This window comes from Orussus abietinus, unplaced genomic scaffold (genome assembly GCF_000612105.2).
Source record: "Orussus abietinus isolate OABI.00-Male unplaced genomic scaffold, Oabi_2.0 scaffold4, whole genome shotgun sequence".
NCBI classification, from domain to species: Eukaryota; Metazoa; Arthropoda; class Insecta; order Hymenoptera; family Orussidae; genus Orussus; species Orussus abietinus.
The window spans coordinates 1,775,192-1,802,281 of NW_019396014.1; the positions used below are offsets into that span (position 1 = coordinate 1,775,192).

Here is a 27,090-nt window from a genome sequence, read left to right on the forward strand (position 1 = left end):
TCGGGATAATCCTCGGCTTAAGAACTATCGGGATAAGACCCCGCGCGACTCGGAACTTTAATAATTGAGTAATCCCCGGAAGATTACTCCGAAATACTTAATAACTTGATAATTCATTATCGTGAATAATTGCACCCCCGTGTCGAGGATTAAATGTTCCTTAAATCGTGCCGCGCCGTTAATTTCGTTAATCACGGTCGCGGCTCGTTAAACCGGTAAACGTAATCGATTACTCCGCGATATGGATTCGGCCCGCGATCCGGGATTAATAAATCAGGATAGCTTAATCTCCAAGCACATCGGGACGAATTAAAACGGGAATTAAATGAAAGAGAACGGCAACAACGAGCGATGCACTCGTTCGACTAATGATATCCGCCGTTACGCTCACGCAAAACGCGTAACCGTCGCACTCGTCGTACGCACGCGACAGGAATCGTGTATGACATATCGCGAGACGCACGCGGCGATTCTCGCCTCGCGTGCGACAAGTGTCACGCGATATTGAATAAGTGCGATAATATATCGTTTATCTCCCACCTCAGGAAGCGAGACGGCACGAGTATATTAGTTAATTCAACGTAGAACGTTATATACGAGACAATAAAGTCTCGAGGTGGGGCGAAGGAAACGCAGCGATCGTAGCGCCGCTCGCGACGAACCGCGAAGACGTTCGGTTTGATTAGTCTCGATCGGAAGCGCTCCCTTCAAACGGGTAAAACGTCCATTCCGAGTAATTAGAATATTTGTATATTTATTCAGTTAGCCTTTGGGTAAAAAGTTTTCATTTTAAAACACTTAAGTATATACCAGCCCCGATCGGGTTTATCGTTAAATCGATTTACCCGGAGATTTACGACGCTTCGCATGCTCGAGCTTTTACGCTGATGAATTTTAAGGACTAAATCGGCTTGACGGGGACTTACTAGACTAACCGGTTTTAAAAGTAGCCAAGCCTGATCGCGGGTATTTTTTATTTAGTGCTGGTAATAATGCGAGAATTATCGAGGCATTAATTGCGTTAATAGAGGCGTGAAAATAAATTTCGAATGCCTCTGTAAGGGGACAAAATCGCCCGGATTAGAGGCTCAAGTTCGGTACAAGGATGCAAATTTAATACCCGTTAATGCGCCTCTCACCCGCGCAGATAGCCGAGAGTTTCGAGAGGCACTTTTAACGTTTCTTTTTTTTACCTGGTCGGCACTTTCTCTTTTTGTGCATGTCCTTTGGACGTTATTAGAGTGTCCGAGCGTGCAGCGAATAGGATGCAAATTTGAAGGCCCGTTAAGGCGGCTCTAATGCGCGCGGCGATCCACTAAATGAACAAGCGTCCTAGCTAGGACACGCGTGTAAGTGTCGGCATGATTAAAACAAGTAGGCTAGGTAGCAACGACAAGCCTCTTTTAGCACTTACAAGCATTCATGTCTCCCGAGCATGTCCGCTTTTGCGCTCTCCGGTGGGCCCCGAGCGCGCCCATGTCCATGCTCGAGGAATTGCACCTTCGGGGATGATTAATGCCTGCGAATGATTAAATTAAAGCGTTTAAGACCCGGCTTCCGGGAACACGCGAGACGAGAAGGGGAATTCCTGTAAAGGCGACACACTGATCATTACAGGCCACTTTAAGTGTCGCGGATATTCGACTAACTCGGCCCGGTCGGTGTACAAACTGTTAAGTGGGTTCCAATGCATGTAAGTATATGTAACGAATTATTTTCGGTATACAAGAATATTTTATTCGTTGAAAGTAACAAATATACAATCTTCCAAATGAACCGCGTACGCGTGTATTAACGGATTTTCGTTCGCTTATTAAAATGAATACGGTGCGACGCGCGATCGGTACTTCGATGGCGCCTCCGCGCACCGAGACCATTTTAACGTTACTTGTCAATGCCGACCAAATTATAGAAACGTTAATTGAATACGCAAAACCGGGACTCGACTCTCGAATAATATTCTCCGCAAGTGCGAGCCCCTAACAATTTGTTTAATCGGATGGTAGTGCATTTCCACAGCTCTCGAGTGAATTTCAAAATTCCCGCCGGCGATCGTTCCCTTCGACGAAATGTAAATCCGTGTGTTATGTACAAGGAGCGAAAATCTCTGCTGTTTATAACTCGCGAAAGAGAAATAACGCGTAACAATGTGCGGAAGATGAAGAAAATTCGAGAGTCGAGTTCTTACCTGTAACTTGATTAGAAATTCGTGAGGAAAATGAGCGTAAAAAAAGGAGGTGACGAACGGAGAATTTTGGCACGATTCGAGAAGAGAAATTAATCGGCGGCATTTTGTGCCCCCGTATAACAATCGATCGAGACGGTTCTCGATTATACACGAACGTCGATACATCCTGCATGTTTCTTCTTTTTTTTTTTCCGTACGTATGCATGTATACATATATTTATATAAATATATCCATCTAAACGTATAGTCTCTATGACGTCCTCGACTCGCCGTTAAAAGTCCTCGCGAAGTCGCGGTTACAATAATAGAAAAAAAAAGAAAAAGAGAGAGAAAAACTCCATTCTCTTTTGATTATTCACATTTAACATGTAGGCAGTGTCATTACCAACAAAGTTTAGGATGAGACGGGCTTAAATGCATAGACGGTGTCGGTGTTCGTTTCATCAACGCAGAAAATGTTGATCCAAGAAATGCGCGGCCCGACAGAGCGGAATTATGATATTCGCAAATAACGAAGGAACCATTATAGCACGTTTACTGTTCAAAATGTCGAGAGGAAGTCAGACGGAGAATTCCGGGGGTTGCCTCTTGCCTCGAGTTTGTTTCTTGAGACTCCTAAAATATACGCGTGCTAAGCAGTGCCTCGTAAGTCTTCATTAGAAACAGAAAGCGATGAAAGTTGCGTCGTGCAGGTATGGCACAAGCACGTGTATTTCCAGGGAATATCCGTGTAGGTTTGCAGAAATTAATATCTCGGCGTCTAACTTCCCTCTCGCGTGTGTGTTTTTCGCACGGCGTTTCCATTTTCGTAGCCTCTATGCATAGAACAGACACTCTAAAGTATTCAGTTGAGAGAAACCCGGAGCGACGCTCGGCGGCCATCTTGAACGCGCGTTCCTACCGAGTGCGCGCGCCGGCCATTTCTCCAACCGGTTGGACCGCTTCGCAAAGTGCACTCGATAATCGATTTCCCAACGACGTAAATCTACATCTCTGTACAAACTCTTTTTCTCTTTACGCGAGGAATACACCGGTAGGTTCGAAAGAAAACGAGAAATCGGAATTTCTATCACTCGGCCGAAAACGTCGCGGTTAGGGACGTCAACACGAGTCGCTCCGGGAATCCGGGGTATCAGTACGGTTTCTAACTTCACCATTCGAGGCGTATCGAGACATCGAGGACCCTGAACCTCCCATTTTCACTGAACTCTGGGAGCGCCTTCGTTCGCCTACAACAATCGCGCGGGTAAAACCTCGTTTCTATGTACAAGTATAAAGCAGCGGGACGCTCGAGCGCCGCGCAGGTTTAAGGCAGTGTTTCGGTGTCACCGAGTCGGCCATCTTTTAGTCCGGTGAAAACCCGAGTCGTTAAGCCAGAACTTTCTTTACCTCATCGTCGGGTAAAACCAGGACCAGCGAGCCAACGATTGGGCCAGCCACTCTCCGCCTTAACGATCATAAAATGCACCCTGGGTCGGTGAACCAGATCGGCCATTTTTACCTTAATAAAACCTGGGCTGGTCGACCGGGTCGGCGGACGTTATCCTGGTTAGACCAGGACATCGCCGTTCGGCGACTTTCCGCAAAAGTCCCCTGACGTCCGTTTCGTGGGAACCCATCGAAGCACTTCACCCTCACTAGCGTCACCGAAGTCACTCGGGCATCGTTCATTTTAACTCTCACTGCTCACATTAATTTTAAATTATCACTTGGGCTCGTCGGATGGTCCTTTCTTCCGAGATGCACTTCAGAGCCACGGGCCCAGTTGGGCCTCGAGTATGGTTGCCGCATCGGTCCTGCCCATTACCCTGAGATGGTTCAACAGATCCGTCACTGCCGTGGGTTCCCGGTGCCTGGCTTCCCACAGGTCCAGGATGTGCTCCGTAGGACTCGCCTTCGTCGCGAAGTAGTTGATGTACCTGGAAACAGGCGAGGAAACCCCGAAGATGATCAAGGGATCGCGATTGGGACTCGAATCGAGGTGTTCGAAAGGAGTGAACCCAGGTTCCTTCTCGAGGAACGTCGGAATCGCGGAAAATAAAATCGGACCTACCTGTCGACTTGAAGTCTTTGAGCCAGCATCCTCCAGTCATTCCCGAGGGCGTTAGGAGGGTCCAGACATTGACAGAGCTGCTTTCTGAGGGACCTGGTGAACCGGAAAGGTCTGAGCGTCGTGGAGTCCGTGCTGGTGTTGTTGGCGTGTCCGCTGCTGACAACGGTGACTTCCCTGAGAGGTCTGGTGACGCTGCCAGAAGAGATGAGCTGCTTGGTGCCATCGTAGACGATTCTGAAGACTTGCCTGGCATCCGAGTTCCCCTGGCACACTTGCAGCTTGTAGCTCCTCGTGGCAGAGGATCCGAACCCAGTGTCCAGTCCAAAAGACACGTGTCTTCCGTTCTCCGGACAGTTCCACATGTCCCTGAAGGGAACCTCCTGGCGTTCCGTTGGGGACTTGCTCTGCCACTCGTTGCCGACCTCCTCCAAGCTGACACATAGCGATTCTCCGTTGTCCTGGAATAGCAGGGTGCGGGGCTTGTCCAGGAGGTACCCCCTGACTTGGGACTCCCTGTCTTGGATGGCCTTGGTCGCGGCTTTGGTGTCTTCCACGGTGTAGACCCTGACGCAACCCTGGCCTGCTGGGCTGGCGAACAGTGCTAGCCTGAGCCTTTTCGTCGCCATCGAGTTCTCGCAGCTTTGGCCGGCCAGGACGTAGCTTCTGAGCTGTTCCGTCACTATGAAGGCCTCCGCGTGGTCCAGCTGGGTGAACAACGGCGTGTTGATGGTCTCGTTGCCTAGGGTCAGGACTCGTGACCAGACCACTTGGTCTTTGCTCGGATCATCGGGGTCCAGACTGTCGCTGGCCCACACGGTCAACTCCCAGCTGGCTGGGTGGAGCATCGCGCAGTGCTCGAATTGGAGGATCACTGGTTTGTTGAAGGTTGCCGACGAAGGGCCGCAAGTCACCACCGCGGATAGCTGGGTTATACCCTCTGTGGAGAAGAAGGGGTTACTTCGCGCCCTGCATGTCCGATTTTGATGGCCTAGATCCACCAGATCGAACATCTACACCAGGCAGTTTGGTTTCATGTTTGGTTCTAGGTCCTGGAGTCCCGGCAAATCGATGAACTGTCGAGTAAAAAATCTTTCCACTGACCTGGCAGTCGGGGCCTGAACCTGTCCTCGTTGAGGACGGCTAGGTAGAGCTCCTCCTTCGTCGGCTTAGGAACCGCGCCCTCGGGAACCGACATGGAGATCCCGGATTCCGGGAGCACCAGCAACGCTCCTTTGGCGTTGACGGCTGCGCGAGCTACGTTCCCAGCCTCCAGTTTTGGCAACCGGACGCTCTCAGACGCGACATTGTATGTCGAGTCGGATGAGGGGTACGAGCTGCTGACGCTGTTCTCGCTGTCCGAGCTCACCTGCTTGTCGCTGCAGGACTCTTGGGTGGAGGTGCTGGGGGTCGGGGACATGGGCGACGGTTGGGGTGGGATGGAAAGATGGGGCACGTCGTAATGGTGCTCGGAAAGGGACCTGGACATGGACAGTTTGGGGTCGAAGGGGTACTCGTAGCACGCCGGGACGGTGGTTGCCGTCACGTCCGGCTGCAGACTCAGCTTCTTGTCCTGGTCTGGAAAGAACTCCGGCTGGAACTCTGCAACCCACAAACCACCCGCGACTTGACTTGGACGTCCCGATCCGGCGTTCGCGCTAACGAGGAGTAAGTAATTTCTCATGGGGACATCGTTACGTCACATCGTTAGTGCCTTACCGTTTCTAGCCATGGAGTAGAGGGAATGGTCCCGACCCTTCCGTCGTAGGATCCTCGTCAGGAAAAAGGCCAATCCTCCGATCACCACACAGGCTACCGTCAGGCCTGCGTACAGTGCCACGTCCATTTGGTGGTTGACTGGAAAAGAATGATTTTGGGGACTCAACGAGACGATCCGGCAATCGTGTGGTAACTTTAAGACTCTCGATTACGCTTTTCAAAGTCGAAAGGAACGGTCCCGCACTCGATGTGTGGATTTCCAAGATTTCGACGATTTTTACCATTTCTTCGATTTCTCGAGGTTCCGCTTTACAAGACGCACAATAGACGTCGAAAGCCGAGGGGGATCGATGGGTCCGGTATATCTCGGAGTTACTTTCTTCCCCGCCACGTGAAGACGAAGCCTCGAGATGGATTCGCCGAGTTCGTTTTTCAATTCCGCGATTTCCATGATTCCCACGTCCCTGACGTCTACGGAGGGCGGGGGCCGAACACTTGTTACCCGCCGTCGAGACGGAGCTGGGCGGCCCTTCTTTTACCCGGGGGTGGAAAAAAAGGCCCGATCGATCCAAATTGTATGCTCCGCCGGCTACTTTGCAATTCCACGCGAGAAGTATCGACAACGCGACGAAGCGTCGGCTGGGAAACGAGTGGATCTCCCGACAATTTATTCGACGCGAACCCCGAGAGTTTCGCGACTTCCTTCCCCGTGTTCCACCCCCTTGGTCCCGACCCCGGCGAATCTCCTGCATTTTGCATCCCTTAATTGGCGGGCTCGTCGAATTTCACCGGGACCGAAAACCTGGTCGGGCGAAAACTCCGGGATTCGTTTATCCCCCCGAATAAAAGAAACGTGGAAAAAGCGAAAAGAGGTGGTTCGAAAAAAAATCCACGTTGGCCCGGCACGGAGGTGCGAGAGTTTCGGCCGGGCAATTGAGGGGCCATTTTTACCCGTCACGGGTTAATAGCACTTTTCTCACTTTCCCACATGGCCACCCCTGCGTACCTCGGCCTTTTCGCTCGCTTTAACGGGGGTGCCGATCGCAAAGGTGCACGTGCGGCTCGCCCTCTCTTCTCGAATGGCGGCCTTAAAAATAGCCGGTCGAGCTTCTCCGATAGTTTATCATCGGTTCCCCAAGAATCGAGCCCGTGCCCCGATACTCGGGGTCCTCGTGACGTGTGTCGTAGAATTACCTCGCTACCCCCTAATTGGGCCGATACATCATTTTGACGCGTTTGCCTCTGGGCAAACGAACGACCCCTGAAACTCGCGAAATCTTCTTACGAGCCGGGACCGCGCAACCCCTCAGAGAAAAATGGCTAATTTCGTTCGGTATCAATTTTGAACGAATGGTAAAATCGAGGGTAAAGGTAGAACGACGGGTAGACTGAATTACAAGGCCGCGGAATTGATAGCGCTAATCGCGCGTCCCGGGGAAAAATGGCCGGCGGTTTCCAGCGTTTCCCCCCAAGTGGACGTTCCTTTCTTTCCCATTGAACAGGGTTGGCAACCGCACGCGAAGGTGCAGGGCCGCCCCCGCACCTTGGGCGGCAGCCTTAAAAATAGCCGGCGAGCTTCTCTATATTTTACCGTCGCTTTCACGAGAATCGAGCCTACTTCGACATTCAGGGGGGTTCCCGAGGCGAGCGCCCCTCGCGGTGTGCATAAACGTACGGGCCCACGTACGGCGCACGATAATGCCACTTTATTTGCATGCGCGATCAATTTCCCTCCTCGCGGGGCCGGAGGGGGCCGATTACATAATTTTCTTCAATATTAAACCCACCCCCGGAGGCCTAACCGTATCGCGTGCAACTTTGATGTGGCTCGCTCGATGGAGTTCGCCCCGACCAGTCCAGGGGGTGGTCGGCCCTTTTTCGGATTGCCCTGAGCGGCTCCGCCATTGTTTCAATTGTTTATATCACCGGCAATTAGGGTATCCCCCCTTGGAAAGCGTCAATTATTAAGCGGTGCCCTAATTAAAAGTAAATAGGAGCACCCGTTTAAGGGACGCTCCGCGCCGTCCGGCTGATTTCTCGGGGGAGCTCGATCGCGAGAATTCAAGATGGCCGCTCCCGGGAGTCGGGGCCTCCACCTCCGATTTTCCACCCTGTTTCTCCAGGGTGATACTTTGAGGATGGTCTTTCGTTTTCTACCATTGGAATGTGCGGAAGTGAACGTTTCTCACGGAATCGAGTAATTCTTCGCTGACCCGGTGGATTCGAATTTTGTCGTGCTTGATAGTTTAGTGATATGACGGCTCGTCGTTAAACGAACACGTTTCGTGTTCCGGCACGATGTTTTTCTAGGTTTGCTCAACGGGGTCCTTTGAAATTCATTTGCTGGGCCGAAGGGATGTATTAAAGTTCATAAACGGATCCTTCCATAGAATTCGGCGACCCGAAAGAGGACCCGGTGGTCGGAGGTCGGGTCGTAAGGGGGTCGTTGGAGGTTTATCTTTCAACCGGGAACCCCTCGCCAGGGTAAACGAACCATGGCCAGAGAAGGGCAAGTGCAAATTCGAAGGTTCCCTCGTCCTGCCGAAATCGTCCCTGTCCAACCTCGCGGTAACTTGAGCAGCAACCAAAATAATTGGGCTTGTAAAATTAACGTTTCAATTAATTCCAGTCTCGGGGATTTTTCCAAGGGAATTTTTCCCTCAAATCGAATCGGTCAAACGTCGAACTAGTATTAATACCCCGGTCCAATTTAACAACTTTACACGATTGCACGTAAACTGGGTGGGATCAGTGATCGGGGATAATTTATGCACAAGGTGGAGGCAATTTCTCTGGGCAGGAATTGCGCACCACTGCGAACCCCTCGAAGTTCCTCAGAGCGTAAAAGAAAAGCATGCGAGAGATTCTCAAGACTCACCTTCCTCGGTCAGCTGGGCTCCTCCCATCTTGGCACTGCCAACTGCAAGAACCATTCGAGCGAGATTTACATTTGGCCAGGCAGAGCGGCGAGCGAGGGGTCGGGAGGAAAGGTTGAAGAGGACGAAATAAAAAGGGAGAAAATCGAAGTAAAAGGGAAACCAGGGTCGGGCCTGGTGAAACGGAAACTCACGAGGATCCAGGCCGACGTCGACATGGATACCGATATCGGGGAGATATCGCTAGACACGTGGAACCGGTATCTGGACGCATCTCGAAGTCGAAGGGAAACGAAGGAGCACTCACCGTTGCACATCCCTCCCGTGCAGTTGGCCACACTGATGTCCCGACCGGGGCAGGCCCGGCCTCCATGGCTAGGTGGAGGTTCGTCGCAGGACCTTCTCCTGGTATGAGTGCAGTCGCTTCCGCAGACCGACCACGCCGACCACCTCGACCAGCCACCGTCGACCACTGTGCAACAAGAAACCAAACGACGCCGTTAAAAGTCCGCATTTCATTCCGTGGATCCAGTCTTGGCCGGGCGAGATTGCCCACTCGAACTGGGAAGACCGTCTCACCGAGGTTATTGGTGAACTCCTCCAGGACTCCCGCTGGTCCAGAGTAAGCATGCGATGCAAAAATTCGTCGGAGCATGTTACTCGAGGTCGGAGTTACGAACGAGACGGACGATGGGAGTCTGAGACTTACCTGGGCAGGCAGTGTTGCAGTCCATCTTCTGTTGGGCCGGGCCCAGACAGGGTTGTCCGCCGTTCATGGGCGCCGGGTTCGTGCAGGTCCTCGTCCGCTTCTGTCCGCCCTTTGCGCATCGCGAATGGCACTCGGACCAGGCCGACCAGGAGGACCAACCACCGTTCACTGGATCGAAAACATTTCAGAAAGAATTGGTTATCAGGGAAACCCAACACACAGCTGGAACCTTCTTTGACGTTGGACGTTGGGGCGTCGGGACGTACCGTAGACGGTCAGACTGGCAGGCTCGCTGAGTCGTTTAGCAGCGATGTTTTCCGCCACGCAGGTGTAGTTTGCCTGGTGGCTGAGTTTGGCTTGTCCCAGCAGAAGGTGGCCCTCGCTGGACACCAGCAAAGTGTCGGTGTCCGTGTCCAGGGCGGCCCCATTTCGCAGCCAGTAGACCCTGGGGGGTGGCACCCCTACCGGGGGAAGGCAGCGGATCTCCGTGCCCTGTCCGGCCTCCACGGACACGGAATATGGCGGAGATTCGAACTGCTTCTTCAGGTCTGAAGGGAACCGGAGGGAAAGGCACTCGTGAGGGCCCAGAAACACCAGGAGCAAACCCACCGGACCGGCTCTTCGCGGTTCTGACGGGTCTTAAGTGTCCTCGAGGGTCCCGATCATCTCGGACGAGATCCGGGACGCCCGAGCGGATGCATTAACGTTCCTGCACCGTCATCCCAGCGCTCGGCTCGGTCAACGGATGCCAATCCGCCGTGATAATTACCGGACGACCTTCTCGATTCACGGCCAGGAAGAGCCGGACCAACGAGGTCTCTATGACGCGTATCGAGACCATCGCCTAATCGGCCGTTTCTGCCGGTGATCAGCAAAATGGATCTTGGTCTCGCACCTTTTGCCCCGTTGGACCGGTCAAGACCGATCACGCGATCCGTGCACGGACAAGACCAATGAAAAGCCAAGATCAATTTTGCTCATCAGCAAAAACGACACGTTTTGTGCATCGACTGTTACTTAACGAGGAAAAGTACTCACAGGCGACGTCCACCGTGGCCGGCTGACTCTTGATCTGTCCCGACCCTGACCAGGCGATGCACTCGCACTTGAACTTGTCCTTCCCAAAGTACTCCTCGATCTGATCTCTGGTGACATTGAGTTCGCAATCGACGATCCTAGTCCCGGTGTGTGGATCAACGAAATCTTGCTGCTGGAAACCCTCGATCCTCTCGCCATTGCAGCGGAAGTACACCTCCAGAGCGTGGGCGGCCTTGCACTTCAGGGTGGCTGGTTTGTTCTTGACGACGAACGCATCCAGAGGCTCTGCCAGGAAGACGGGCAGGTATCCGCCACCCTCGGAGATGAGCTCCGTGTCGGTGGCGATGGTAGCCGAGGGCATGTCGTCGTCCTCCTCCAGCAAGTAGGACTCCTCGTCCTCGTTGGCATCCTCGGGTTCTGCAAAGTCAAGACCGTCGGGGAACCTTAAATCCCGATCCAGGATCAAGGGGAGCTCGCCACTAATGGAAAATGTATCCAATTACGTTCGTTTTATTTATCCGCCGTTTAATTCACGAGAGATCGCGTTTCCGGCGGAGATGGGTTATCTGGTAATAAACGAAAAGGGGATCGTTACCGGTTTCATCGGTTCCCGATAATTCAATCAGGGTAAGCGGATGAGCATGTATAAGCCAACGAAGTGACGGCACCCCGACCGTGAACCATCCGGATCAATCGACCCAAGACCCCGGTGGTTTCGCATAAATTGCGCCTATCTCTCGTCGAGAAGAGAAGACAATGAAGAAGCTCCATGGGATCTCGAAAATAAAAGAAGGGCGCCACAAGTGGGTCCGCCATTCCGCACCGTGGAGGAGCCACGGGACCTCATTGAGGCCGTCTCGAGTCGCTATCCGACTAGATCTGTATGAGGCCTCGTTAGCAACATTGGACAACTAGTTAGCAGTTGGTCGTGTCTCTTCTGCAGATACCAGGTCGCCAACTTGTCCCAAATCAGGTTCGGCTGGGATTGTCTGCTCACCCGGTGGGGCAGGCTCCCACCGTGTACGGGATCTTGGAGTGCTCGGGCCACACACGAAGTCTCTTAATTAAGCGAAGTACACGAGAGAGAGAGTTTCAGCGAGAGAGATGGAGAAAGAGGGGCCCGGGTAGAGAGAGATGCGAGTATTTAACAGGCCCAGGACGAAGAGAGGCGGAAAATGGAAAGGGCACACTACGGGAAGGAGAGAGACGCGCCGACCGAGTAGGACCGGCTCGAGTGCCACTTGCTCGGAGACGGAGAAAGACGGACCCGGAAAAAGTCTAGAAAAAGACCGGGACAAGAAGAGCCTTGTTTCCCGAGGTCTTGTTATTTCAGCCGTGCGGACGACGACCGTACGCGTGTCGGAAAGGGGGAAACCTCCGATCGGCAGTCCATCTTTTTGGCGCCACCCCCGAGGAGTGCATCGAGTTACAAAAAAGACTCGTCACCGGATCCCCCCCGGGGGTGGAGGCGACAATGACCGCCCTGTGGTTCGCCGAATATTAAGTCGATTTCTTTTGACTCCGCGGTTTGGCTGACACCCTTTAAAACCTCCAGTCCACCTAACAAAGTAGTGATACGAGGGACTTCAAGCGAGTCAAATGACGCCATCATGAGGAGGTCAGTGGTGGCATGCAAATGCTGAGTAAAGCAGTCGATCAACGATTTTTAGTGGGATCGTTAAGGGGGTTTCGAGGCGATTCACGCCATTAGCGGAGAGAGGGCCGAGTGGGACTAACGAACGTCTTATTCGAGGGTCCAGGAAGGACGGGCGATCAAACGAGGTGAGTCGTTTCGGTCCTTTGCGGCCCGATTCCTGGCGCCTGGTGGAAAAGAGCCGCGCCTCCATTATTCTCCCTGAAGGGGCCTTAATCGCTCCTCGGAGCGGGTAACGAGACTGCCGTCTAATCGCGCCGGCCTTCCGGAGATCGGTCTATCGTCATCGCGGCTAACGAGATGGCACCCGCGATCGCTCTCTCGAAAGTGGATCGAACACCGCGCGGACAATGAACGAGGCCGGTAGGGAGAAATATAGGAGCAAAGAGTCAGCGTGAAGCGTTTGTAAAAAAGGGGCGGCAATTAGCGCGAGCTCCGGCCGAGAAGGAGATGCAGTTAAGTTAAGGAGCCGTGAGAGATGAACAGGCGGCGATAAGATGATCTCGAGGAAAACCGAGAACGGTCTCGAAGAGGGAGGATGAATAGAGGAGGAAACTTCTCGGCTGGTTAACAATTATGTCGGCGTTCGTACTTCTCGAAGTCCCATTTTCTTTTTTTTCCTCTAGGAAGAACCGTCCTACTTGGCGCAATCGCGGTAGTTTTCGAGCGATCAGCTGATCGTCGTCGATTTTTCATACAAAAAGGAAGATTTATTCTTTGACCACTGATCCCGTAAACGGAACTACGCCGGTTTACATGCTAATCCATTTCTCACGTACACTTCTATACCTCGACGTATTAAAAGAGGGGTAATTAAGAGGCTAAGAAGCGAAGCTGTACAATCCGTGATAAGAGAGAACCTCAAAGAAAGCTTAGCAGCGGTCTCAAAGAGGGAAAGTAAATAGAGAAGAAAACAACTCGGCTGGCTGACGAGTACACCGAGGTTTGTCCTTTGGAAGGAATTTTCTTTCTTTTTTTTTTTAGAGGAAATCCGGGATGGTCGTTACGGTTCTCGATGGGCGTACCGTCGTCGGTCCCTAGAAAGAGGGCAAGAGGGCGTCGGAATCGGCGCGAGTCTGGCCTCAAAGGCGAGGGAGAGAGAGAGGGACAATTAGCGCGAGGTCGAGGCGAGAAAGAGAGGTGGTTAAGAGGCTAAGAAGCGAAGATGTACAAGCAGCGATAAGAGAGGATCCCGAGGAAAGCCGAGTGGCCGGGATATATTCCGAGAGGGAGAATGAATAGCGGGAAAGACTTCAAGATGGCGCGGCCGGGGGCACGGGGAGGGCCGCAATTGAAGGGAGGTGCCGTGAAAGCAGAAGATACGAATTATATATACGAATCGTCTGCGGCAGCCGCTCGCTACGTTAAGGCGTGTAATTAAGCGCATAACAGAATCAGATACGACGCCTCGTGCACGCCCCCCGCGGTGGCTCTTCGAACCAGGCGACTCCCTCGGAGATCCCCGATCGGCGAACGGCGCCACGCGAAGCGGCTTTCACCGCCGTTTCCGCCGCAAGAAGCACGCGTTTCTTGAATGCACCTCTTGCACACCTTGGAAGGCAAAAACCCACCCCTGCGCGTCCATCCGACCGACGTGCCGGTACTCGGCGTGTCCTTTTAGTTCCTTATCGCGCGGTGGCGCCACTTTCAAAAGCAGCGCCGATCGATCGATCGACGGCCGTCGCTCGCACCGGCTCGTGGCACTTCGAAACTAGTTCCAGGGTATGCCGATACCGGTACCGAACGAACCACTTACTCCGACGTTCAATTTCCAGCTCCTGCAGATGCACTTATCGTTAAGTTCGAGCGCTGTCGGAAGTCCGCGGCCATCTTGGTTTCCGAAGGGGCTCCCCGTTAGCGCTCAGTCGAGGACGTCACCGGTCGCGAGGGCACGCGTTGCGAAAGCTTTCGCCTCGCAAGCACTCGAACCGATCCCGGCTTCTTTTTCTTTCCTCGGCCGACTTCGGCCCGCCTCGTGGAAGGAGCACGACGACCCCGAGTGACCCCGCGATTCCCAGGACGGCGTCTCACCCCCGGCGGGAGTTTTAACAATAACGCTCGCTCGTATAAGAAACCCGCCCGGTCGGCTTCCTCGCGTTTGATTTACGATAATTAAAGCTGACCCGACCTTTCGTCGCGGAGTCGCGCACGACTCCGCGGCTTCGCGGAACCCGCGAGAGGCGACGCCGAGAGGAGATAGGCCGACGCCCGATGATTGCGTCCCCGAAGGAGGGGGAGGAAAAGGAAGAAGTACCTCGAGAGTCGTTGCGAAAGTCGGGAAAAGTGCGCCGAGTCGTTCCGTCGGGCACTCTTCGTATTAGAAATCAGTGGGATCGAGCTTTTCTCGTCGATATTCCTCTTGGGTACCGCGACGACGCCGGGTAATATCGGCTCCGTTCGCCAGGCGGCGCCTCGGCGCGTGATTACAGGCTACCTCGAGGAAAACTTAAACAACGGTAATTTCCCGGGTGGAATGGCGCTTTAAGGTGTTACGAAAGTGGCGTCAAAGAGGTCTCGTTTATGAAACTTTCCTCCAAACCGGGCGCGCCGAATCCTCTCGCACTCTACAACGTGAGAATAGAGGCTATGACGAAGGACCTTACACCCGTGAAATTTCAATTTTCCAAAATTTGTTTATAGACATTTAAACAATTTTTATGAATAATAAAATTTCACGGGGGTTTGGGCCTTTCTTATAGCCTCCATATTTACGTTGTAAAGCCTGAAACGCCGCGTAATACCGACTCCGTCCGTCAGGCGGCGCCACGGCACGCGATTACAGGCTACCACGAGGAAAACTTAAACAACGATGATTTCCCGGGAAAAAAATCCCGCTTTAAATCACCGTGTCGGCCCATTCAGGCGTGCATTATCAATAAACCTGCGGCCGTATACCTTCTAATTAGCCCTAATCAATCGCGTCGTCCGGGAGGAGGCGAGTCGCCTCGATTATTCCGCGGCGCCGCGACGGCCGTAATGGAGGAAACGCGGCGACGCGCGCTAACCGACGCGAGGACCGCGCGTCCCATCGGGCCAAGCTCTATCATTAAGTAATCTCCGAAGCCGAGCAGCGGCTCGAAGAGGAAAATAACGAGACAAAGAGATAAAAATGGCCCCGAAGTTGCATCATCGCCCGTCGCCGGAAGGGATGCGCTCACATCGGCGCCATCTTTTTTTCATTTCCATCGGCCCCCGAGAGAGCGGTGCATCGAGAGGGCGCACCGTCATCCGTCACTCGTGCACGACAATAATTAGTCCTCTCGGCCGTGCGTGCACCACCTCTTGGATGCCGCTTAAAACCACCTCCGGCTAGTGTAATCCATCATCGAAACGTTAGTAGGTAACCGGTCGAGCGAGCGCCGCTAATCAGCGAGTCGACTCCTGCGACTAACTTTACGGATAATTACCCTCCTCCTTGGCTCCGTTTACTCGCCTGCGAGTGCGCTATGGGTGCGCCGATCTATGCTGATTCACGGAGATTCCAGACTTATCCGACACACCGAACGACGAACAATGATCGAGGACGATTCTTACGAAATGAACTTCGAGAACGAGGGAGAGCAGAATCGGTGACTGGGGAATCGTGGTTCGCTCTTGAACCTTTTGTGATACTTAAACCAGCGAGGTTTAAGTATCAATGATTTGCGATATGCGTAATATCGATGTACTCATCCGACACGCTAAATTATGAACAACGACCGAAGACGATTCTTACGAAATGAACTTCGAGAACGAGGGAGAGCAAAATCGGTGACTGGGGATCTATGATTCGCTCTTGAACATTTTGTGATAGTTAAACCAGCGAGGTTTAAGAATCAATGATTTGTAATATGCCTAATATCGATGTACTCATCCGACGCCCTGAATGATGAACAACGACCGATAAACGAGATGACGATCGGGGAGATTTGAATGCAGGGTTGTAATGAGCGATCGACGCCGCCTTTGCGCTATGTCGGACTAGCGAGTGCACCAGATATAGTTAGTACTCGCGACTTCCAATTAGGAGTACCGGAAGTATCGGATGACCCGAGACCGGTGGTATGCCCTCGAATAAGAGGTAACGAACCCTCAAGGCTTTCCCAGCCAGCTAATTTATGTGACTAACGCGATGTATTTTCGAACAAGACTCAATTTTCTCGTTTCTCCACCCCGTAGGAGTACGAGCTCGCGAGCGATGCGAGATTGCAAGCGATGGGCTGTTCACTCGAAAATCGGTGAAAATTTTTTTAATTTTTCTTCCCCAAGAACCGATAGACACAATATAAAACAATATGCGATTCGATAACAAGTAACGTTCGGTCTTAAAATCCTGGAAAAGTATCGGCGATTTCCCCGTGCTTTTGAATTTTGAAATCCATAGGTTCATCGAGGTACAGGAGGACGGGGTCCGGTATCTTGCCCAACGCTTATCAAAAATCTCTGTCCGACCTTAATTGGAGCACTGGGCCAGTGGAGTCAATTTCTACACGTGCACTTACCAGGTGATCCTGCCGAACGAGTCTACGTGCACGACCACCAGACACAGCGGGTACACTGGAGGCTTCCAATTAGGAGTACCGGAAGTATCGAGTGACTCGGGACCGGTGGGGCGCCCTCGAATACGGCGAATGCGAGCTAACGAACTTTTAAGAATCCCCGCCGAACCGGCCGACCGATAATGAGATGCTAATCGAGTCGTGAGACCGTTCGCCAAAAATCTCTCCGGCGTCCCGGACCCTCCACCGCCGCACGCGTGACCCGAGACGGGAATCGGCGAGCCTCGACTCCGCCTCGCGAGATACTCGCCATCGAAATTATGCGAACGACTCGTTACCCCATGGAACCCGAAAACACTCATATCATGTCCCCCCGGACCCTCCTGCCTAAAAATCACGTTCCAGCTCCCAACTTCGCGCCCTAAAGTCGGAATTCTCCCGCGTTGCGTTCGCGTTCTTCTTCCTGGGCAGGAAAAAAAAAAAGAAAAATTCCCTCCCGCGGCCCAATTAAAAATGCCGGCTCGAAATTAGCACCTTTACGAATCAAAGCCTTCCGAATCCGGAGATCAAGCTGGCGTCGTTAAGAGCTCGTTATGGCAACGGCACGAGTTAAATGGCAAACTTAACGACCTACGCCCTCCCGCTCTTCTGCTCGCTACCGAAGGACCCTGTACCTGGCTCCCTCTCTTTCCCTCTGCGACCCATAACTCACTCTCCCTCCTTCTTCCCCGTAATCCCGGTGTGCATTTATGCGACAAGTACTCGCGCTCGGTGCGCCACGTCGGAATAGCGTCTTCGCTTACCCTCGTCGGAGGTGAAGGGACGGACCAATCCTGGCAGCACGATGTACAACAGCAGCAGGAACGAGCACGATCGCAGCCTCATTGCGACGCTGTGCACCGGGTCATTCGGCCATCTTAAGTCCTCGAAGTGGGCTCGATGAAGTTCCTGCCGGGAAGAATGGCACCTTCTTCTGCGATCTATGGACCTCTCGGGACTTCGCGGATCCTGGAACACGAACGGTGGGAATCGTTAATGAGTGTCTCCATCAACGAGCGGGAAGATTCCATAATTTCAGAATTCAGGAGGAGGAACGATTGGCTCAACATATATGTGTAAAAAATTGAAGTTCCTCCTTTTTTAAAGTCTGTGAGAATTTTTTCACATTTTCTCTAATCTTTCCATGTAATAGAGCTAATGTTGAAGAGTCGAGTAAATCGACGAGATACTCTGGGACAGTTTTTACTTGTAAGAGCACTTCCTTGGCAAAGTGGCAAATCCAACTGGTGGCTTAACTTAATGTGTACGTCTCGAGGTTAGGAGTACGGTTTCGACACTCGATATACATCCTCGGAGTGTCGGAGACTCCGGACGATTAAGATATCAGGCATTCCGGCAAGTGGCGCTAATCGAGCCCGACTCCATTCCGGTAACCGATAGACGGTGAACCTGAGTTATGTCCACGACCAGCCATAAGACCTCGTCTCCTGGAAGGACCTGGATGGAGTCACCTCCGAAATATCGCGTTTCCGAAATCTCATGGGGCCCTAATTCATGCGATGTCCTAAGAAGCCGCTCGTTCTTGGAAGCGAGAATGTTAATGGCACAGGTTTAGTGGAGGCGCCATTTGCACGGAGACCAGAAGAGAACCAGTTGAGTGGTTGGAAAGCCGTTCGGTGGATTTCTAATTTACGAATCCGATTTCGACCCAGTCCACGAGCCGATCGATTTCGATACCCGAAATCAGTAACAAGGATCTACGAGGACTTAATGATCGAAGGATCATCCGAGCGCTCGTCGGACCTGGAGGAGCTGGCGGATCGGGTGATCATTTGTCTTCGGGATCCCAGGGGGATCCTGCTGTAGCCGACACTCCATACTTGGCATCGAACTGGGTTATAAAGACTGGCAACGGATAGGCCAATAACCATCATGCCTCCATTGTAATACATTAAGAAATTCCTATAGGAAGATGAACTTTATGCCCTCTAAGAGCTGACCGCTCGGCGATCATCCGTCACGATCCTCGAGACCCGGAGATATACCTCGGCACATTGCAGGTGAAATCGATCTGGGTCATTCTGGCCAGGTCGTCATTACAAAAGATTGCGCAACTCGGAGAGAAAATAAAAATAAAAATGAAAGAACTTCGTAGAGACGCTAAGCGAGCATCGACGAGAAAGTCGGAGATCTCTTTCCGTAATCCTTCCAAATGGAATCGAGTCGGCTTCGTCACAGAGATTACGGCCGTTCGAATCGCCGGCACAATAATTCCCATGATTCAATAAATGTAAAAGAGCCACCAGGAGTTGCGGAGTGCATAATCCTAAATCCTCTCCACTCTGATGGAGAGCGCGGGACAAAGCGTGTAACTAGGACATAGGACACTGGATTCAGATCCGTCATTAGTGGTCCTTTCGTCGTTTCAATACGCCGCCATTATCTCGTTTTGACGATAATACCGTGGAAAAGGACACTCGCTACGATTCCAAAATTCGAGTCGAAGCCGGAATTCAGCTCGAAGCCCACGACCGTGCTGATGGAAGCTGGGTAATGAAGATGAAGAATATCCAGCTTAACCAAAGACCTCTGGGTCGAAAAAAAACGTTCCACCCTAAGCCCACCATCGATCTAGCGCTCCCAGAGTGGAGGAGGAGTTCCTAGGGATATCTCGAGAAACGAGGAAGGAAATGGAGGGCATCGGCAAGAGATTTCCATCGGGAATCCCGCCTGGCGTCCAGGACCCTTCCGAGGACCTATGGGTCCAGGACGTGTAAAACTCGACACAGATTTCCCATCGAGCTCGCCGCTAATCCGAGCCGAGGACTCAATTTATAAACGGACCGCCGGTATTACCCACTCAAAGGCTTAAAATACTCCCGACAGCCAGCGCCATTGTGCCCGACAACGGACACATGGCATTTCACAGCGCAGCAGCTCCGAATGCGCCAACTCCGGCAAACCGAATTCGAATCTAATCTGTAGGCCAAAAAGCCGAGGGAACCGAACCGCACCGACATCCTGCCGATGTCCTGGACTCCCGGGAAGCAACCCACGGGATTCCGGACTCCTTCGGGAGTCCCTCGCGGGATAATCCGGGATGACGGAGCCTTTGAAACTCCTATCCGAGACGTCAGATTTCGGTCGGCGATACGGAATTGTCAACGGGACGATGATCCGAAAGATCATCAAGAGGTGTTCCCGAAAATTCAAGGGAAAAGCGATGATCCCGTCGATGGAAACCCCTTTTTCACTCGCCCTATATACGTTGACCGTATATTAATATCGAGGATTAGGGCTCCCTCCTCGTGGCCGCGACACATGGCCTCTTACGCTGCAGTTGCTCCGAATGCTGAGCCCCTGGAAGCTTCGCCCCGAATTCGTCGAGAGACGCGGCTTTTTGGCTTCCCCGCTGACATTTCGAGATCTCCTGAAGAGTTTCCCGCAGGACCCGGGACTCCTCTCGTGGAATAATCCCGAATGGAGGGCGAGGGACCTCCTAGGGGGAGCAAAACGGCCTCCAGACGCGCGCGCTTCCGTCAGCGTGTCGCGGGCACGCGTGAAATCGGTTTTTTTTTGTCATTTAGAACATACCAACCCGGGAAGAGCGGGGCTCGATGATCTTTTTATCGCACTTGGGACTATTAACGAGACCGTAATTTAACTCCCCCTGGTTTGGGACTTGGGACAATAAACACTTTTTCTGGGAGGGGACCGTGGAGAGGTCGGAAGAAGGCTTTGAAAATATTTTCTAAATGCAGTTTCTTCTACTAGGGGAGGAGGGGAATATCGGTGGCTGTTTTTTAGATATCGGAAGGAGCTCGTGATAAATTTGCGCAAAGTGAAGGCGCACGCGACGTGTGAAATCTACATTAGAGCGAGTCCGACCAGTCCCTTCCGAGCTCGTCTCTTTTCATCGGTAATCCGAGAAGATTACGGGTCGAAATAAACATGTCAGCCCCGTGGAGATGTGGGCTGGAGGACTTTACGAGGCCCAGATCGCGGTCTACACTTGGCAGATGAAGATTCCGTAGATACGCGTCTTCTGGGCAGCCTCTTCGGGGTCCAGATGCGAGCAGATGCTATTCGTGGGTCTCGCGGTCTCACGCGCGAGCTATCTCCGACCCATCTAGGTGCGAGATCCCTCCCCCGAGATACCGGTCTCTCGAATTTAATGCACGTCCTGGGACCCCTCGTTTTTTTTTCCCCCCCAACTTTCCTCCTTTTCCGGCTACTTTTTCCGACCCCCTCGCTGCCACCTGCTTCCGCGTACCTCGACTTTCCCGGGGAGTCGAAAAACTTAGGCTGGCCCAGCTGGAGTTCTCTCCTGCCGAGAAGAGAACAGCTCTCGTGTTCCTTTTGTGCTCTCGATCTCGGGCCCCATTTCCCAAGCCGTCCGAAAATTATGCCTGGCCCATTTGGGCCTTCTACAAATTTCTTTAGGGCCCTTTTTCGAGAGATTCATGTAGCACATCCGGAGTTGGCTTCCAGCTCGAACCGTAAGCGAGGACTTTTTAATTCGATATGGGATTCAAATTCAACGCGCGAGTTTCTCGAAATAGTATGTCGTGACTTTGGGAAAAAGGATGACGATCAAAGTTTATCACTCCGGGCCTTGGGCCCCTAACAATTCACGAAACAGTATTTACTGCGCCGCGTCTCCGGCCCATAAACCCTGAAGATGTATCTGACTTTAGAGCGAGAGAGACGGCACGAGGCTCCGCCATTTCCACGCAGGGAGATTGGGCCTTTCTTCCCACGATGGCCTTGAGGACCATAAATCGAGGGGCCCGACATGGAGTGGGTGAAAAATCTGCGCCTCTCGAGAGCTTCCGAATCGACACTCGAAAATCGTTACACGGAAAGGTACAAGCTCGTCGGAGCGTGAATCGGCGAATCGACACGGGCCCTTTGTGGGGCCCTAGGGCCCCGGGATATTTTCTCACGGGCCCCATCCAGATCGCAGATGGAACCTTGCGCGTGCCAGGTGGACGGGCCCCGTGAAAATCGGACCCAGCTCCGTTTCTAAGCCCCTAGAAGCCTCGGGCCCCGATTTCGCTGACTTCTTAGGATCTGGGCCTCAATGGGCCCGAGAGTCACCGGATACTCGGCCCTTCGGCATCCTCAATGGATGCTGAAAAACGAAACCACCGGCCGAGGGCTTGGCTCGGCTTGTGGCGCGGATTTCCACGTAACGAGCGCACACGACTTTGCGTGCCACGCCACCACTCGGACACGGCAAGGTGTGGCGATCAGGTGGAACTTCTTTCACGCCAAGTTATTACTCAAGGGGATTTCTTTGTACCTAGGAATACCGATTTCTCTAATAACCGAGTACGCGGTATCGCGTGATGTTTTCGGGGGGAAAGTGCGGCGATTAGGGGGAAATTCTACAACTTCTCGGGAGGAACGAAGGAACCGCTGCACCCAGGAGTCAGCCAACTTAGAGTCGACTTGTACGAAGGTGCCGGTCTGGCTGACGAGGTGGAGGAACGATATTAAAAAGCCGTTTTGGCGGGGAGCGCGCTTCTTAGGTTAGATTTCGAGATCCCGGCTGGGGAGGTATCAACAGGTGTCTGTTGGCGTATCGAGTCCGTGGATGGTAATCCGGAGATCTGGCATGGAATCATCGTTTTTGGAATGTAAACACCTTCGCACTCGTCAGGGGAAGAGGGCCCGAAAACTGGTGCCGCCACGCCCAGCGACCTCGCGCGCTGCGGTCAGAAACGCCTCGGGTGGACTCCACTTTTCGTGGTAACCACCCACCGTGGAGAAAAAAGTTTCGGACAAAAGATGTCGAGGGTATTGTTCCCTACAAACTTCGTGGGGAATGTTTTTCTCTGCGGTGCATCGTTGAACAGGAAACTGGTATCGTCGGGTCGCGCCGGCGATGTTCGGCCGGGGCCGGTGCGTGTCTCGATTCGGCCCGATTACAACGTTTCGGCCTCGTGGCCGGTTCTTCCGCATGTTAATGAGGGGAAATGACTCAGACTCGGGAGTGACTCTTAGAGGGCTCGAACGAGAGCACGTCACTCCTAAGTCGCAGCATCGGCTTCGCATCCCCATCACGTCCGACGTGTTTCCTGACCGGGCTCGACTTCGCGCGTTGTGTTCCTGCCACGGGGCGCGTGTTCGCACGTCAATCAATTTAATCCCGGGCACGAGTCCCCGTGTCGGGATTTCTATCCTCGGAATCCCCCTGCCGGATCTGGCGGGGAAAGAAAAAAAAAACGAGACAGAGAGAGGAAAAGAAAAAAAAAATAGAAAAACCAACAACCAGCCTCATCAACCTGCGCTCCCTTGAGTCACGTCCGAACGATTTCCTCGATTAATTTCTTTTAGGAGACGACAACATAGTTTGCGAAAAAGAAATAACCGACTTTCAGATTTCCCCCAGAAGCACGCTTGGCTCCTTCGCCATTTCAGCCCAGGGCCTGAACCCAGGGAATAAAATTAACAAAGTTCCTAGGAGTCCCCAGACCGCGAGGACGTCCGTCATCCCGAGAGGCGGATTGAAATTAACAGCTATTACTGGCCAGGGAGCGTTAAACGGAGAAAAGGTGGAGGAGAGGGCGAGTAAAAACCCGGAGGCATTATTCTCGAGCTGGAAAGGTCCCTGGGGAAATTGTAAAAGTCTCCAGAAGTCTGGCATCGGTCGAGCTCTCTACGTGGGCATTCGCATCACGTGCAGGACACACTTCCTGCGTGTTGTCTGGACTTCTCTTTGGGCCGTTCGATGAGAATCCTCGAGAAATGTATATACGAGACGTCCAATGGAAGATAGGTTCCTCCTTATGACTGGCCCCTCTATGCGCCTCGCATATTCGCCGAGGCTGACAACTTCCGGGCCCGACGATTTCGCGAGAATCGATTACTGCATGCGAAAGTACCCCGAGTGGGATTGAAATTGAAAGAAAAAAAAAATCTCTCCAAGCCTTTGCAATTTTCTTTGCCTGGAAGGACGAGTGAAGCTTTCGCGAAGAGAGAGAAAAAAAATACAATCTTGTTAATTTTGACTCTACTCTCGAGATCCACGTCGCAGGCGAGGCCGTCGTCTTTAATTTCTGGACACGACAGGAAGGAATTACTCATTTAGCTCGTAGTTACAGCCGGGGATTGTTTCTCCGTGACGGCCGCTACGTGGATTTCCGAAATTAAGAACGACATAAAGGCAGCCCGCTTTCCCAGAGAGTCCCGGCATTAACCTTTGATCCCGACAAAAATTCCAACGAGCGGACAACTCGTTTAAAACGTCGGTTACTCCATCAAAATTACGTCACGACGTCGGAGGGAAAGAGAGATCTCGGATCCAGGAATATAATGGCCTCTCGCGCTGCCGAGGGAGAAGGACGGAGAGAGGGATAGAGAGAGGAGGGAATTTCTTTCGCAACGTCGTGAGGCACCGTCATGCAAAATCTCATCACGGAAATCCTCTTTAATGCAGAACCATTAAAGCGAGATCGAGAATGCGATTACCGGAAGCGCCCTTTACGGGATTTATCGGGATTTTTCCCCGTTTTCGGAGTCGGCAAATCTTTCCTAACCTCAACCTGCCGGAAGAATGCCTCGTTTTTCTAATCTACCGTGGGAATTTCCTCCCGGGGAGGTTTAGGACGTCTTATTTGGGGGAATCATTTTCCTCCAGGTCCTCGGTCGGAATCGCATTATGCGTAATCCCCTTTAATCCGGCAGCCATTAAAGGGAAATCAGGAATTTAATTATCGAAAACGTTCGGACGGCCGTGTGCAGATTTTCGATTCTCCGGGAGTCCCGACGAGGGGGGAAAACCGTGGGCGGGAAATCGAAATTTCCCGCGTGCCCAAGGTAAATAGCGGGCCGAAGGTGTTTCATTAAATTTAAATCCTGCCGCCTGTCAATCGGAGCCCCGGTAAAAGACTAAATATTTACGCGTTCGATTATACGCGATAGGCCCAGGATCTGCGCGAGCTCGATTTGCATTAATAATTTTTATGCAAATATCCTCAGCCGCGCGGCGCGGCAAATATCGCGTTAAAACGCCGTCGCTCTTACAAAGCGACGGATTGCATGCGCGCGTTAAACCGTGGTTAAATTAATAACATTTAAAATCGAGAAGCGAGAGGGATACAAAATTCGATGAGGGATTCTCGCTGGTTTGCGTTCTCGTCCCGGTTGGGGATTCCTCTTAATCCGAAGAAAAAACAAAAAAGCTACAAGGGGTGGTTCTCGCTTCTATGTAAAATCGAGGATCTATGGTTATGGAGAACGACGTAATCCCTTAAGTGCTTGCGACCGCGGACCGCAAACGCTGCACCATTGCATCCATAAATCAGGAAAGTCTTCCCTGGTCCCCGGGTGTGATTTAAATCGGCCCGCAAGAAAGTAATGGCGATTTTCGGGGGAAAAAAAAAAGAAGAAAAGTCGAATCGACTTTTACAATCTACTACTCTCCGGCGTTTCTAACACATTCGGGCCTGGATTTACCTCGAACTCCGGGATGAACACCGAGGCGATTTTCATTTGAAAAGCTCTCCAAAGATTTCCGAAGAAATTCAAGATCTTCCACCCAAACGACAGCTTCCTCCCAGGTGTACATTGATATTGTGTACACTGAATACTCGGGGTATTATCCAAGTGCGTTTGCCCTCTCATGCAGGCTTTATCGCACAATAGTTCATTACACCGAAGACTGACGCCGTGTTGCATGTGACTTTCAGCAACTCAGCGAGTGGAATATGCATCTAGCACGCCTTCAACGAAGAACGTCTCGCTCGCGATTGTGCGTTCAATGAGCCACCTCGATCGCGCACATATCGAGAGATTAATTTCATTGAGAAATAAACATTATCCCGGTAATTTTCTCGGCATTTAACGGCGAGTGTAAAATATGCATCTAGCACGTTTCCAACGAAAAATGTATTTTTCCCCCCTCGCAATAGCGCGTTTAACGAGTCACCTCGAGTGAGCACATCGAGAGGTTAATTTCAACGGGGAATAAAAATTATCCTCGCAATTATATCGACGTTTTAGGGTGGCTCTAAAATCTGCATCTGGCACGTCTTCAACGAGAAACCTTTTTCCGCTCGCAATTGCGCGTTTAATAAACCACCTGGATTACGCACATATCGGGAGATTAATCTAATCCAGAAGTAAAAATCATCCCGGCAGTTTAATCGACATTTCAGGGTGGCTGTAAAATATGCATCTACTTTTTAACGAGAAATTTTATTCCGCTCGCAATTGCGCACTCAATGAACCACCTCGATCGAGCACATATTGAGAGATCAATCTCGTCTAGAGGTGAAAATAAAATCCCGGCAATTTTCTCAGCATTTTAGGGCGGCTGTAAAATCAATGTGCGAACGTTGTAGGGCCAATTCGCGGACGAGGGGACCAGTGGAGGCGCCAAGAAGAAAACGTTGTCGAGGTCAGTGTCCATTAGCGGTGGCTCTTTAATCCCGATGCATTAGCACTCGCATGCGAATAGTTGATTACGGCTAATCGCAAAGTAGTGCGCCGCGGCGCCTGGCGTCGGCGGTCTCGGACCACACGGGGTGTGCTTATTTTCGAAACACCGTACCAACTCCACACATATCGTGGTTTCCCCGGAAATTCTTCTAAAGGAGTGCTCTAAAAAATAAATATGCTAAATAAAACATATTATCCGTCTCACCGTGGAGCGCGTACTACCGGGTGCCAGTATCCATGAGGGAAGGGGATGGTCCAGGATTTTCCAAAACCACGAGTCACTTAATCCATGCACAATATCACTTGCAATTGCCAAACATAGCACCTCCCCTCACACCGGCTGGAAAATATCACCCGCCGATTTTCCCAACTTATCCCCTTATCAAGGGTGATTTTCTTTCAAGCTATCCCATTAACAGTGTCCGGCTCAATTACCACGAATCATCCCCGCGGTCATGTATAATTCTAATTTTCATTTTATTTGGGATTATAGATGTTCGATAGTGAACTTTTCGTTATCTAGTTAGGTGGAGGTACGTGCGATAGGAACGCAGGGGGCATCGCGACGCACGAGGTCACCTGGCCGGACCGCGGAAAACCCACGTGTCGTTTGCGCGGGGAGCCGATAAGAGCGGCGGTGCTTATCGAGGACAGGCCCGGGGACAGGGAACCTCCGCGACGTCGCGACGCTCGCGGCTCATGTCGGCCAACTGGCTCGTCGGAAAAGCGACGCCTCTGGGGCGCCGGGCTCGAGATGCGGTGGAGGTGGTATCACTGGTGGTGGGGTGCGGCTGGTGGGAGCGCGTCGGGGTGGGGGGCGCGTCGTGGCGCTGGACCCGCGGGGATGCTGCGACGCGGAGACGCTCGGCGTCGCTCGAGCGGCGAGGAGGGGTTCGAAGGTACGGTCGACGATTAAAAATTATGCAACCAC

At 52.2% G+C, this 27,090-nt stretch overlaps 1 protein-coding gene across 1 annotated transcript; it reads right to left on the reverse strand.

The window, feature by feature from the left end:
• Nucleotides 1–912: 912 nt before the first annotated feature.
• Nucleotides 913–26,849, reverse strand: LOC105695801 (netrin receptor UNC5B). The gene is made up of 11 exons (XM_012417734.1): nucleotides 26,365–26,849; nucleotides 17,516–17,720; nucleotides 10,581–10,997; nucleotides 9,809–10,090; nucleotides 9,543–9,710; nucleotides 9,141–9,305; nucleotides 8,836–8,877; nucleotides 5,958–6,095; nucleotides 5,343–5,840; nucleotides 4,242–5,178; nucleotides 913–4,107 (listed from the first exon to the last, which is right to left on the reverse strand). Exons 2-11 carry the CDS (start codon nucleotides 17,595–17,597, stop codon nucleotides 3,936–3,938), a joined length of 2,901 nt encoding a protein of 966 aa, XP_012273157.1. The 5' UTR covers nucleotides 17,598–17,720; nucleotides 26,365–26,849; the 3' UTR covers nucleotides 913–3,935.
• Between the last annotated feature and the right edge of the window lie 241 nt (nucleotides 26,850–27,090).